This window comes from Dermochelys coriacea, chromosome 27 (assembly GCF_009764565.3).
Source record: "Dermochelys coriacea isolate rDerCor1 chromosome 27, rDerCor1.pri.v4, whole genome shotgun sequence".
NCBI lineage: Eukaryota > Metazoa > Chordata > Testudines > Dermochelyidae > Dermochelys > Dermochelys coriacea.
Window position 1 is genome coordinate 8,178,442 of NC_050094.1, and position 14,542 is coordinate 8,192,983.

A 14,542-nucleotide genomic window follows, 5' to 3' on the forward strand; every position below is an offset into this window, starting at 1 on the left:
CGGCCATGTCACTGCTTGCACTGACTGCTGCACCAGCTTTTACAGACACATCAGCGCCTTTCTAATAGTAAACAGCTGGCCATGGTCATGCTCGCTAGAGGCACTTTTTCCTGAGTTCAGGCTACTGTAAAAGGCAGCACGTCAGACCCTAGCGGGAGGGAAGCAGGAGGCTATGTATGAGTAAGGACTGATTATATAGGCCCAAGGCAGGGGGCATAAAGTCTGGGCTTCCAGGAGATCAGGATGACAGGTGGGGAAGCCTCCCTCTGTCCTGGAGAAGCCCTGTATCCTACTCTGCTCCCTTGCTACATGGATGGAGGGTGCTGAGTTGTGGCATATATGAATAGCAGGTGATTAAGCAGTTTAGGTGTTGCACGCTCCCCAGTGGCCCCTCATTCCAAGTACTGCGATGAGATTCTATGGTATTCTCCCATTTAAGTGGAGGTCCTAGGACATTACTTCCTTTAATCCTACAAATCCAGGGGAGGAGCTATGCACGACTCTCACAGTCTGTGTGGTACCTTTAATAGGACGGCAGATGCTAGGACCTTACTTAGGGATCGATGGCTCCTTTGTGCAATTCTCTCATTTTCAGGTGCTTGAGCCCTGTGCATAAGTGCAGTGTAATTATCACCGAGTCATTATAAGGTTGCATCAGTTGTGCCCTGTTGGTGCAGATGGGCTCAAAGACAGGACCTTTGAAATTCCCCACTGGCACCACCATCAGTGCAGCTGGTTTAAATGACATGAGGGTAAAAATGCTGGAAGCTGCTGACACCTTGTCTGCACCAAGGCTCCCTCCAGTGGGAATTTTTCTAATGTATACACAGTCCAGGAGCATGAGAGGTGGTAGCGTGCCCTTCTCTCTGGCAGAGGGAACTAGGGCCCAGGATTGGGGAGTTCCCCTGTAGGGAAGCCGTAAGAACAGCCGACCAGAGGTTTATGATCTGGAATCATGATTTGAGTTACCAGTAAACCAGCCCCCAGGAAAGGGGCATCTTTGGGTTATAGGCAGCATGTGGCTGTGCTGAGCAGGGTGGGGACAGCATTCAAAAGGAACACACAAAGACCTGGAACTAAATAGCTCTAGGAAAAAGCGTGGAGAGTACAGGAAATGAAATGAGAATGAACGTAAATACACACCAGGGTATTTTTCCCTTGGAGTGTGGTGGAATTTGGAATCTGAAAGCATGGGCTGACTCAATGTTGCTGTGTTTCAGAGCTAGTAGCTGGAGCTCGTGGTGGCTAAATGGGATTAGATCCTGAAGTGCAGTGAGAGACCAATGTAGTCTGAGCAGAGGGCTGGGAGTTAGGACTCCAGGCTTCCATTGCTGGCTCTGACACTAGCTTCCTCTAAGGTGTTATGCAAGTCATTTCCCCTTGCTGTGCTTCATGTTCTTGATCATAGAAGCCAGGGTAGTGTCTTGCCAGGTGTGGGGCCAGTGGGAGGGTTAATTAGGGGCTGTAGAGCAGTGGCTCTGAACCTTCCCAGACTACTGTACCCCTTTCAGGAGTCTGATTTGTCTTGCATACCCCAACTTTCACCTCGCCTAAAAACGACTTGCTTACAAAATCAGACTTAAAAATACAAAAAAGCCTGTCAGAACATGTTACTGAAATTGCTGACTTCATTTTGACATATTATAAAATAAACCAATTGGAATATAACTATTGTCCTTACATTTCAGTGTATAGTATATAGAGCCGTATAAACAAGTCATTGTCTGAATGAAATTTTAGTTTGTACCGGCCTCGCTAGTGCTTTCCATGTAGCCTGTTGTAAAATCAAGTAAATATCTAGATGAGTTGATGTACCCACAGGGATCCATGTACCCCTGGTTGAAAACCACTGTTGTAGAGGGCTTTGCTGTTCCAAAGTACTAAGTGCTGCGATTCCTGCTAACATACACAAGGTTGAACTGGTCCCCGTGTCTGAAGAAAGACTCCTGCCCCCCTCCTTAGCACATCTGGACTGGGCCTGGGGGGAATCAGCTGTTTGGATTAGGTGGATGTACCCCTGTGATCGGTTCCCTGGGACTGCAGGAGGGTTCCTGGTCACTGCATCTTGCTTCTCCCCATCGGTTGACTTTGCACCACCCTGCCCCTCCTTCCTGTGTTTGGGGCAGGGGGGGCAAGGCTCCTCCTCACAGGATGGCAGGACTGCTAGGGGAATGGGAGAGCTCGGAGCATTTGATTCTGCTCTCTGCTCCCCTCCCAGCCCTTTCTGGGTCTCCCCTGTGGTAGCTCCCAATACTGGCTTGGGTTCATTGCCTTAGGTCTGGATCCAGCTGTGCTGCTGGAAGGATTTTATCGGCGCTGCACCTGGTGCTGTCTCTGCCCATTTCGCGGATGATTGTATAAGCAGCATACACGAGAAGGAGCCCCACCCCTTCTGCCGTGCATGGATAACCCTGCCAGCGAGGGGTGGGGATTCAGCCAGCATGCCGAGGCAGCTACACAGTGGCAAGAGGGCTCTCAGGAATGCAAGGATGTTGGGACCTCTCAGACCAGGAAACGGGCAGAACCTGGTCTCTAGTGCCCCTTGAGCAAGTATCTCCCTCTCTGGGGCAGGTGGTAACCAGTCTGCTCTGAAATGCCATCTCCTTGGGGCTCACCCAGCCAGTGCACCAAGGGAGCCGATGGCTCTAGCTGGAGGCTTCTGGGATGAAGCTCGGCGCCTGGAGACAGCATTGCCTGTAACAGCACCACTGCCCCCTTTGTGTTTTGCAGGTGGGCAGCATGATGAGTGAGAACACATCAGTGAGCCCCGCGGGGGCATTACCCCCCTGCAGCAGATGCTGGCATCTGGGACTGGGGCCCTCTTCACATCTCTCTTTGGTAAGGGGTCAGCGTGGGGATGGTTGAGCGAGGAGTGGGGCTGGAGAGACAGGGTGGGTGAATGCAAGGATTTCCACGTGAGTTCAGGGTATGCACAGATGAGCATAAGGAGGTCGGGGTGTGTGCACATGTGTAAGGGGACGGGGGTGTGTGCAAAGGGCAGGTGAGCTCACTGTTCTGAACTTGGGACTGTCTCTGGGGCTTCTGCCGATACAGCCGTGGCCTCTTTCACCTCTCAACTTCCCCTTCCCCATTCCTCCTGGAATCCCAGCTCGACTCCTTGTGTCTCATCCTCTGATTAAAGTTTCTCCCAGCAAATCTGGCCTGGTCATTAAGTGGCTTAAAACTCCTTGGAGAGCTGGACTCTGGCTGTTTGCTGTGCACCATGGGCTCTGCTGGCCCCAGGCTCCAGAAGGAGGTGTGAGGAAGAGCAGGTTCTGTTCCCACTCTGGGAAGGAGGGTGGGTTCTGGTGGTTAGAGGGAGAGGAGCGTGGACTTCTGGGTTCTACTCTCAGCTCTGCTCATGCTGTGAGCTTGGCCATGTCCCTTCCCTTCTTTGAGCCGCTATTTCCCTGTCCATATTAAATCCATTTTCCAGTTCTACCTTTCGGGGGAGGCACTGAGGTGTATTTGCCCACTCATTGATAAAGCACTCTGCACAACCCTTTTGCCAACTGCCCTACACTGGCCCCAGGTCTAAGTAGGCTCCTTCTCTTTCAGTGACTCCCCTGGATGTGGTGAAGATCCGACTGCAGGCACAGAGGACGCCTTTCTCTAAAGGTAACTAAGTGCTCAGGGCAGAAATCTTGCCTTCTCTCCGCAGCTGGAGGCCAGGTGGGTCGTCTCTGAGCCTGCTACCTCTGCAGCAGCGAGCCCGGAATGCCATAGCTCAGATCCTGGGTTGTTTCTCTCCCTGGCTTTGCCTGGCAGGTGTCTGTGAACCACAGCAATCCCTGTCCCCTATACAGGCCCCAAGGGCAGTTGTGAGGAGGAGCCTCTGCCTGGTTAGTGAAGAGCTTAGCGGGTTCTGTGATATTTGGCTACTCAGTCTGGGCAGGGACTGCCTGCAGGCAGCAGAGCAATGAAGATGTGTTGCGGTGGTCACCTGGGGTTTGTGCCCCTCTGATGGGGACTCAGGTTCAGCAGAGGGGGTCTGGCATGGCACCATCAGGCTGCATCCCCGCTTAGGTTCTCACCCCTTCCCCCATACACGGAACCTGTACATCTGGCTTGAGTGGGATCACCATTCCCACAAGCAGCACCCCCGTAGTGTACCACCCACGGGGGCTAAGAGCACCCTGCCTCTGGGGTGGGAGCTGGGCTCACATCTGTGTGGCCTTAGGGGAGAGGGGATATGGGCTTAGGTGTCCTATAGGGCCTCGGAGCCAGTGTGTCAGGGGAGCTGGGCTTAGATGTCCTGTATGGCCCTGAAGTGGGTGGGTTGGTGGCATGCCTGGCACACATAAAGGGCTCCACAGAGCCAGGGACTGGTCATCATCTGTAGGCCTCTAGTGAAGGCAGGAAATCGGGCTCCCTCCTCCTGGCTCTGCCCTCCCTTCCAGGATCTGGTGCTGCCTGACGGAAGGAGCACATCCCAGGCTTTGGCTTGTGCTGGCCACTGCCCTGCAGGGCTGTTCTGCAATAATCACAATCAGCCTGAACTAACCCTGTCTGACGTTCCAGGAACAGCCAAGCCCTTTCAAGCCTCAGCAGGAGTTTAAGTAGCTCACAGACTGCGTGAGAATCCCTAGCCTGGCCTCTTGCCTCCCAGTTCTCTTTTCAATGGTGAGCCAGCCTGGGACACCTGCACTGCCTGTGCCCCAGGGCTAATCTGATCATCAGACACATTTCTGTAAGGGTTAGAGCAGGGGCCTGAGGGTCAGGACTCCTGGGTTCTGTTCCTACTGGGAGTCACTTCCCCGCTTTTGCCTCAGTCCCTGTCCCCGCAATCTATAAAACTTGGGAGCAGAACGTCTGTTGGTTTGTGAAGCACTTTGGAAGTCTCATGCGGAAGGGACTAGAGAGACAATGGGCTAGCCTGGTGGAACGGGGTCCCTTGGAAGCCGTATGGGGCTGGATTCAGGTGACCTGACTGCCAGAGTCATGCTGCTAAATAGATCCTGATGTTTCTGCAACTGCTCAGCTATGGGGGGCTATGGAACAGATGTTGAGACGCCTCCTTGTTGCCGGCAGGCGGAAGTGACTTGTTATTGGGGCGGGAGGGGGAGAGCATCCTCAGATCTTGTCCCAGCTCAAGCCAGCAGCCTCCACCTTTCCAAACCCGAGTGGCTTGCCCCAAACAGCCCCCACATCCCAGCTCTCTGCTGACAGCAGGGCACAGGGGTCCCTGCCTTCCCAGACCATGCACTGCTAGCACCCGCCTGGCCCCTGAGAGCTTTGCCGCTGCCAGCAGGGAGGGTCTCTCCTCAGCACCCCTCCGCCTGTCGCTAAATATGTCCCTGTTGTGTGTTTCAGTGTTGTCAGTAGAGTGTACGCCCTGGAGCGTTCACCAGTCCAAATGTGAGTATCTCTGGGTATTATCCTTTCACCCTTTTCCTGCTAACAGCCTCCCGAGGCTGCTGACCCTTGACAGCACCATTTCCCCCCAGGGAGAACCTATTCCCCATAGCTGCAGTCTCCAGAGTGGAGCAGTACAGGGCTCCATGCACCCTGCTCACCACACACCATCTTCCTTCCATCCCTACTGCAATGGAGTCTAGTTCAGAATCACTGGGGGTCAGATGCTGTCTGGTGGTTAGAGGAGAGACTGGGAGTTGCAACCTTGGGTTCTGTTCTCAGCCCTGCCACTGACTCACTGCATGGCCTTGGGTAAGTCCCCTCACTTCTGGGCCTCCTGAGCATGGAGGCAGTTGTGAGACTGACCCCGCAGGCTGTTTGTCATCAGGCAGGTGAGGCCTGGGAGTTGTTAGCTTGCCGAGTCATGGCTCGGTAGGGGCCTCTGGATGTTACTCTTTCCCTTTCCCACCACATGACCCATTCTGTAACCACCTCCCTCCTGGCATAGCTATGCAGGACATGTCCAGCCTCTGCTGATTCGAGGGGAGCCTCCTCTGCCTGAGGATGCCTCGCAGAAGTCCCTCACGTGCCCTTCCCCAAATGTCCTGGATAGAGTGCAGGGGGCAGTCCGTCCCCCGTTTTCCCCCCCACGGCAGGGTCACTAGTGCTCTGTCAGAAACAGGTGCTGGAAGCTGGCTGTCCCAGGCCACTTGGGGGTTCAACACTAGCTGGTTCCCCCACAGGAGCACACGTGGGCCTCTCTGTTCTTGTTCCGTCTGTCTCTTGTGTCCTCCCCTCTGGCTGCCCTGCCGCCTGCTTGGATCCCTGCTAACCCTAACCTGCCGCCCGCAGTCATGCCCTGGGCACGGAAAGAAGACTGGCCTGTAGGGGTGGCTGATGCTGGTTGTGCTGCTGTTTGGGAATACTGATTTGGTGTGGGGGTGGCTACCTTGTCCCCACCCTGCCTTTCGCCTGCCCATCTGTCAGCTTCCCACACCAGGCTCCTGTGCCCACTGCTGCCTCTCTCCCCGCTAGGCTCCCATCTCTGCTGGGCTTGCTCTTAGGCCCATCCCTGGGGCGCCTGTCTCTGGTGTTTGGCAGAGGGCTGCTTTACGTGTGCGTCTGGCTCTCCAACGGCCACTAGGCAGGGAAATGGATTTGAATGGGATCCTGGGGAAGGGAGCCAGGCAAACCCCGGGCAGCCTCATTCAATCCGTCAGGGTGACGGGGCTGACGCTGACTCGTGTAGGCAGGTGGCCTCCTGCCAGCACGGGTGGTTAGTCCAGGCTGACAGGATGGCTTTAGGGCGCGCATCCTGGGGATGAGGGGAGTGTGATGGAGTCGGACAGTTTCCCACGACTCTCCCTTTCTGCCTCGCCGCACTTCTGCTCTGGTGCCTTTATTCTGCATGACAGGACTGGAGCAAGTCTCTGCCTGCCCCCCACCCCCAGTAAACATGCCTTGGCCTGGCCACTCCAGGGTGCTCTGGCTGAGATGAGCCTTGGCCTGGCTGCTCCAGCTGTCTACACCCCCACTGACCTGTCCAGCTCCCCACAAGCTCTCCCTCCCCATGGCTGCTGGCTCTTCTCTCCACGGCTGCCCTGTCTGCCCAGCAGCCCTCCCACTCCTTGCTGGCTGCCCTTTGGGAGAGCAGGTGCAGCGCCCCATAGAGCTCAGGAAGATTGAAAGAGGAGCAGAGTTCTGGGGGTGGCAGGGAATGGGGCAGAGAGGAGCTGGCAGGGCCCTGAGGGGTACAGCCCTGCCCCCCTCCTGAGGGTCCCTGCAGAAGGAAAGGGCAGAGACTGGAGCAGGGAGGGCTTTGGGGATGGGGAAGGGAAGAGCCTGAAGTGGGCTGGGCTGGGCTGGGCGCGAGTTTAACCCCACTCTGTCTCCCCTGCCCCTCCCACAGGGAAATGCTTTGTGTACTGCAATGGGCTCATGGACCACTTGTACGTGTGCCAGAACGGGAGCAGCTGCACTGCCTGGTACAAGGGCCCCACCCGCTTCACCGGCACCCTGGTGAGGCTCTTCTCCTGCCGGGTACCTGGCTGCCTTGGCGGGGCAGAGGGAAAGCCACTGTGCTCTGGCAGCCAAAGCCAATGCAGGGTCAGGCCTTTGGCTTGATGATCAGGCTGCGCGTGGCAGTTCGGGCACCCTGGTCCGGGACCAGCTGGGCTGCCTGGCAGGGTGATTGGAGGTGTGGGGGAGAGAGAGGGCTGGGTGCACCAGCGTTTGGAGCAGCTTCACCAACCCCACTCCTAAGTGGCTATAGCTCTGGACGGGAAAGAGTTAGTTTGCAAGGGGGACATGTAAGAGGGCGTGCCTGTCCTGTAGCACCCTTGCAGGCCAAACATAGTTCTGCAGAGGCCTGACTCAGTTTCCCCATGTCTCAGTGCTCCTTAATAAATGCCGCACTGGCTTTCTGGTGGTTAATGCCACGCCTGGTTTAACCACAGACAGTTCAAAATAGTCCTCAAAGCCCCAAAACAAAGTCCATCACCACGACCCAGTTCACACTCAGCTCGGACATCCCCAGCCAGTCCTGGAGCTCGTCTCCTGTCCCAGCCCTTCCTAGACAGAGCTCAGCCTTGTGCCCTCCTGCTCTCCTGGCCCACCCCTGGTTACCCAGGGTCTCCTGCTCTCTGAAGCCCCTGCCATGGCTTCCTCTAGCAGCACCTGTACCTGTCCGGGGTTGAGAGAGCTCCCTGGGTAGCCTTCCATCCCCTGCTGCTGTCTCCCCCTTTATAAGGCCCAGTTGGGGAGCAGGTAACCAGTCAGCTGTACTGCCCCCCTCCCTTAAGGGGCCAGTCACCCTGTGATGAGGGCTAGGCTGGAGAAGCGGCAGAGCTCGGCATGGGGGGAAAGACGCAGCCCCTGGCTGAGCTCTGGAGTGGGCATCTGGTCTCCCTTTCGGGCCACGGGGCTGCCCCTAACATTCGGGAAGCCTCCTCCCCCTCCTCTATAACCACCTTGTGCTCTCCTCTTCCTTTCAGGATGCCTTTGTGAAGATCACGCGTTACGAGGGCATTCGGTCTCTGTGGAGCGGCCTGCCACCCACCTTGTGAGTCTGCGTGCCGAGGGTTACAGCCCCCCCGCTGCACGCCTGCTAAGGGAGGTCAAATGCAAACACCTGGGCCCCCCCTGCCTGCGGTGCTAACCGTCATGTACTCCCAGTCTTCCTGCAGACCCACACATCCCGGCGCTGGCGCTACTGTAGCTCCTGGCCTGGGCCCAGGGGTCTCTGCCTTTGCCCTGGAGCCTCTGACTGCAGGGGAGGAGGTGGTGGTGTCTGTCCTGCACTGTCCCAGAATCCGTGGTTATCCATGGGAGATCCTAGGACTGCAGAGACTGCTGCCTCTCCAGGTCCCCTTCCCGCCTTTTCCACTCCCTCTCTGCAAGAGGTTGTGCCTGCCCTGTATCACCCCCTGCTGGCCAAGCGTGGCTCTGCAGAGGCCTGCCTCATTTCCTCTCAGGCTCCTTAATAAACCCCACAAAGGCTGTGTCACGGCGAACACCACTGCTGTCTGGGGCTGGTTCGATAACAGAAACAGTTTGAAACGATCCTCAAACAACCTATCACCACAATGCAAAAGTTCATACCCAGCTGGCGTCCTCAGCCAGTCCTGGAGCTCATCACTTGTCCGGGCCCTTCCAGAGCTCAGCTGTTTTCAGCCCTCCCTGGCTCAGAGAGGTTAGCAGGGAAACCCTCTCTGCTGCTCTCCTTGCCTTCCCCTGGCCACTCAGTCACTAGCAGGATCTTCCTGCTCCCTGTAACAGTACTGTCATCTGAGCTGGCTGGGGATCAACCTTCCTCTGCTGTCTCCCCTTTATAAGATCCAGGTGCCTTCCCTTAAGCCCAGCTGGGCAGCAGGTAATTAGTCCAAGGTGCACTGGCCTCCCCTCCCCTGCTCCCTCTTAAGCCTCCCCCAGACACCACCCTTCGCCCTCTGACCCTTCGAGCGGAGCTGTGTGCATGTGGTGTTTTGATAGGCTCCTCTGTGTGCGTGGAGTCTTTGCAGACAAATGGAAACCCCCCCCCCCCCCATTGCTCTCTGAGAGATGGGTCCCACTGCTTAGCTGGAGAATGGGGGGCAGTGTCAAGGCCCAGCTGGGATATGAGGGGGTGGAGATTATGCCTGGAGCATCTGACCCCCCTCTTTGGCATGGAGCATGATGTGAGTTGGCAGGTGATCCTGATGAGCCCCTCTCCTTGGCAGGGTGATGGCAGTGCCTGCCACGGTGATCTATTTCACCAGCTACGACCAGCTGCGAGATTATCTGCGCTGCCGGATGGGCAGCCAAGGGGCCCATGTTCCCCTGGTGGCTGGTGCCCTCGCCAGGCGTGAGTAGTGCTCTCCTCTGCGTTCAGGTCCATATACCTTGCATCTTTATCCCCCCCCCATCCCCTGACCCGCTTCTGTGGCCCAGGGGTAAAGAATCATTCCAAATGAACGACGACTGCCTTTTAGCAGCGAGGGTCATTAACCATCGGCACAGCTGGCCCGAGGTGGTGGTGCTGGATTCTCTGTCCCTGGCTGTTTATAAATCAAGATCGGATGTTTTTCTAAAAGCTCTGCTCTAGGAATTGTGGCTTGTGTTATGCCGGGGTCCGACGAGATGATCGCATGGGTCCCTTCTGGCCTGGGAATCTATGAATCCCTGCGGCCATGGTTCAAGCACTCCTGGATCAAATCCCTGCTCTGTCACAGACGCACTGGGTGACCTCACGCACAGCCCTGCCCCTCCCTGGGCTTTCATTTCCCCATCTCCCCGCTGTGGGAAGGCTGAACCGACCCCCTGCCTCACAGAGGGTCTCCCTCTGAAGCATGGTGAGATCCTCACGCTGGGATGAGCCTTAAGCTGCTGTTCCAGGTGTAACGTGCTGTAAACAAGCAGCAATCCTAGAAGAAAGCTCCTTGCCAAACCCGATGGGCCGGTGCCACGGCTGGCTCCTCTGGACTCCTGCACCATGTGCCCTCACCATTCTAGGAATTGCAGATGACTGCCCTGTTTGCACATGGGGGTGAGAGGGGCCTGGCCTTGCCCTGTCGCTGCTCTGTTGTTGTGCTTTGGTATCACACTTGCTGATGTTAACTCGGTAGCTGATGTTCTGACTCCCTCCCTCAGTGGGTGCGGTGACGGTGATCAGCCCCTTGGAACTCATCCGGACCAAGATGCAGTCCCGGCCGTTGAGCTACCGTGAGCTGCGGGTCTGCATCCAGTCTTCGGTGGCCCAGGACGGCTGGCTGTCCCTCTGGAGGGGCTGGGGACCCACTGTGCTGCGGGACGTTCCCTTCTCAGGTATACCACACAGAAAAGGGATGCTGGGGACAGGTGAGGGGGCTGTGGGCCGCACTGAGGCAGGTCTCCCCTCTTGGGGCTGGGGCCATAGGGAAAGGTTTGGCCCAGGACAGAATTCTCTTCTTGCCATCTGCAGAGAGGCTTTGGTGCCATGCTGATAGCTTGGGGCTGCCTACAGAAGGCGCTGACAGGCCACGCTCCAGTCCCTATCCCTTCCTTGCATCTCTTGTTTGGCACAAGGTTTTACCTGACAGTGGTGACTCCAGAGCGAAGGGATTTTCAGACCCAGTCCCCACCTGAGCTGAGATACCAGTTTGGTGGGTCTCAGCCCTGTTCCAGGGCCCTGAATGCCAGGAAAAGTAGCCTCATCGATGGGTGCTAATAGGCCTGCCAATTCCTGGTGTCAGCCCAACGGCCAAAGTCCTCGCATCTCTCCCCTGTGCTTACTCCCAGTCAGGGCTGGGCAGGGGGCTGTTTGCCTTTGTCGTATCTGCTCTGGGGCTGATAGATTGAAGAGGTCAGTTCCCAGGGCTGGGGCTCAGTGCAAAGGGCAATGCCCCAGGAGCAGAGCAGCGGAGGTGGCTGCTGATGTTTCTAACCCGTGCCCTGGTCGGTCTGTCTCAGCTCTCTACTGGTTATAACTACGAGCTGGTGAAGGAATGGCTCTGCCGTCAGTCTCGGCTCGACGAAGCCCGTTCATGGTCAGCTTCGCAGCTGGGGCCGTCTCGGGGACTGTGAGTATGAGAGCTTCTGTTCCGTCCCGGGAGCTGAGTTTCTGCCTGGGTTTGAAGGGAGCCCGTTAGGTTACCTCCACCCCAGAAAGTTGGATTCTAACCAGGGGAAAGAGCTCTGCCGGGAATCAGAAGGGTTTCATGGCGTTTTATTGGGTGCAGTTTATTTGGGGGTCAGAGCAGTTCTCCTCCTTGAAAGGCTGGGACCTCGGATCCAGCAGCCTTGACCAGCTTGGGTGCTGGATAGACTATGACTGGTTTTCAGATGCCTTTGCCCGCCCTGCACAAGACACAGGCAGTACCTGCTCCAGGAGCAATGTCTGCGCAGGGCCAGCCTGGAGTAGGGGGGTGCAGTGGGAGCCGGGGGGGTTGTTGTTACACTAGAGGCCAGGAGACTTGGCCCTCCTGGGCGGAGGTTCTAACCCCCCTAGGCAGAAGAGGGCTGAGCGCTCGGGGGGCAGATGGTAGGGGCGAAGTTCACAGTATCTCTTGGACTGAGGGAGAAGTGCTGTATGGGAGCACTGGGGTCCCCAGCTCTGGCTTGGGAGTGATGGGCAGTTTCTCCCCTTCCTCCAGGTGGCTGCTGTGCTGACGCTGCCCATTCGATGTGGGTGAAGACCCAGCGACAGATTGAGCTGGGGGACCTGGAGACGCTCCGAGGTGAGGGGCTCATGGGGAGCACGTGGGACTCTGAGCAGAGCAAGGGGTCGGCTTCCGCCTATGGCTCCAGTGGTGAAATCCCTCTGAACGGCCCATTGGGGGCTGGCTCCTTTCACTGCCCAGAGCGGGAGCTGTGATTCTGCACACCCGGGACAGGAGCGGGAGGGAGCGGTGGCCTCCTCTGGAGCAGACACCTAGTGTCCTGCTGCCGCCCATACCCTGGGGGGAAGCATTGGAAGGCGGGGACAAACCCTTTGCTAGGGTGCGTGGCAGGTCGCAGCACAGCCGGCGGGCAGCGGCAGCACCAGCACCCCCTTCCCCTAATACCTCTGCTTTGCCTTCGCCCCCAGTGGCTGCCCCCAAGTGCTCATCCACCTGGCTGCTGCTGAGGAGGATCCGAGCGGAGTCTGGCACCCGTGGGCTCTTTGCAGGTAACTAGAAGGGCACCATGGGCCGGCTGTAGGAGGAGGGGTGGGGAGGGGGACCGCATTGCCGGGGTGCCTGAGCAGTGCCGGCTAGCAGGGGCAGGTAATGCTGCGCACTTTGCCTCCCGCAGGCTTCCTGCCCCGCGTCATCAAGGTGGCCCGGCCTGCGCCATCATGATTAGCACCTACGAGTTCGGCAAGACCTTCTTCCAGAAGCTGAACCAGGAGCGACGGCCTCAGCAGCCTTGAGCGCCAGGGCGGGCAAAGCCCCCACAGCAGAGCCTCCAAACTCACCACGCTGTGGGCCAGGGCCTGACTGGTGGGGGAGTTCTCGGGAGGTAGCACGTGGGAGGTGACTGCAGAGATCGGTGCCGGGATTCAGCTGCCAAAGCCAGGGTCTTGCATTTCATCCAGCCTCCTCTCTGGGCGGGGGGGCAGCGGCGGTTCTGCCCCTGTGCCGCTCCGCTCCTGCTGAGATCCCCTGGGAACAGACCTCCCTGCTAGCAACAGCTTCTTCCCCGATGTGCCCTGGGCCGGGATATGCAACGTCCAAGTGCCTTCTAGTCTCGCGCTCTCCTTGTGTTTCCATGGGTTTTCCTTCTGCCTCCCGGGGGGCGAGCTAGAGAGGCTGTGTCAGAGCAGCATGGGCACCATGGTGCTTCTCAGTGGGAAGGGTCAGGCCCCTGTTTGCCTTTGAAGACATCTCACCTCCACCCTCCCTTCCCAGCTGGCACATTCATGGTTTGCACTGTTTGGAGGCTGCCTGCTGGGGCGGTGGGGGGTAGGTGCTCTCCAGCCTGTGAAGAGCTCCCCAGCGGTAGGTGCCCTGCTCCTGGCATCTGGCTGCGCTGCTGTAGTGGGAGTGACTGAGTTGTCCTCTGGTGAACGCAAAGGGCCCCCTCCCTGCCCAGCCTGGGGGGGGAGCAGGACACCCTGGCATTCCATCTGAGGGGATCCCCTGCATGAATTGACTGCCTCCCAGGCCACGTCCTGCCATGGACCAAGAGCCTTTCTCTTCCGAAGACTTAGAGCGCCTGGAGCACAAAGAGCAACAGACCCTCCTGCTCGGAGTCTCTCCACATCTCTTCCTGCTGGTGGCTGGGTTTAGCCCTGGGATTGGGTCTTAACCCCCCTCATGCCCTCTCCGCACACCCTGTTCCCCTAGCCCTCATCCTGCAAGGCAGCGATACAAAGGACCGTTGTACCTCGGACTCCAGGCCAGTCCCCCTTAGGTAGCACCATCGCTTCTTCCACTCAGGCCTTCCACTTTCCTATCTGCCCCTGGAAGGCAGAGCTCTGGGGCTCAGCCCCCCAGGTGGCCCATGCTCACATAAGACACCTTGCTGCTGGTAATGGACACCATCCCCTGGGCCCCACCTCCTCCCTGCTCTTGACAAAGGTGTGAAATCTCAGGGGCAGAGATTCCATGCCAAAGTGCCCCTATCCTTGAGTAGCTCTCTTAGGGTCAGTAGCCGGACAAGTAGCTGTCCTCCTTCAGGGGTGTTACCGACAGGCCTGCTGGCTGGTTGCAGGAGTGGGGATTTGGTCCAACTTCCTTCAATAAAAGACATTTTATGTGAAATTTGCACCTGACAACCCTCACCCCCCCCCTCCCTTCCCCATGTGCCTGTTCTCCCTCCATCACCTCAGCTGCTGTAGGCGGGGGGGGGGGGCCCTAAGCGCCACTCTGGCAGCTGCTGGCAAGGGGCTAGGATTTGGCCTCCTGCAATGAGCAGCCATTGATCTCTGCTGGGGAGGGCTTGTGTGCATCACGGCGGGGGGGTGGTACTTCCTGTCACAGTGTCTGTGCAGGGTGGGAATTGATTGGTTAATCTCTTGGCCCTTCATTATCCAAGGGGATCCCTGCTGGGGTCTCTGTGCCCTATGCTCCAAAGCCTCTCTCTTCCCCCCCACCCATCTGGACTTGGGGCCCAGAGCCGCCTTCTCCAAAGGCTGTGCTGTGGTACTTAGGGATGATCCCATCTTCCAGCCAGCTCAGCTGGGGGGGGGGGGGGGGGGGGCTGAGAAAGCATTTTTGTAAGAAACCCCAAAGGTGGGGAGAGACATGAG

General features: G+C 57.6%; 1 protein-coding gene across 1 annotated transcript; it reads left to right on the plus strand.

Moving 5' to 3' along the window:
- The first annotated feature begins 2,415 nt into the window (after positions 1-2,415).
- SLC25A39 (solute carrier family 25 member 39) lies at positions 2,416-14,054 on the plus strand. The gene is given in 14 exon segments (XM_038385315.2): positions 2,416-2,838; positions 3,559-3,618; positions 7,265-7,374; positions 8,349-8,416; positions 9,573-9,697; positions 10,483-10,656; positions 11,281-11,291; positions 11,293-11,353; positions 11,356-11,390; positions 11,964-11,996; positions 11,999-12,047; positions 12,398-12,478; positions 12,604-12,624; positions 12,627-14,054. Coding segments are annotated over 14 exon segments (966 nt in total). The 5' UTR covers positions 2,416-2,795; the 3' UTR covers positions 12,722-14,054.
- The last annotated feature ends 488 nt before the right edge of the window (positions 14,055-14,542 follow it).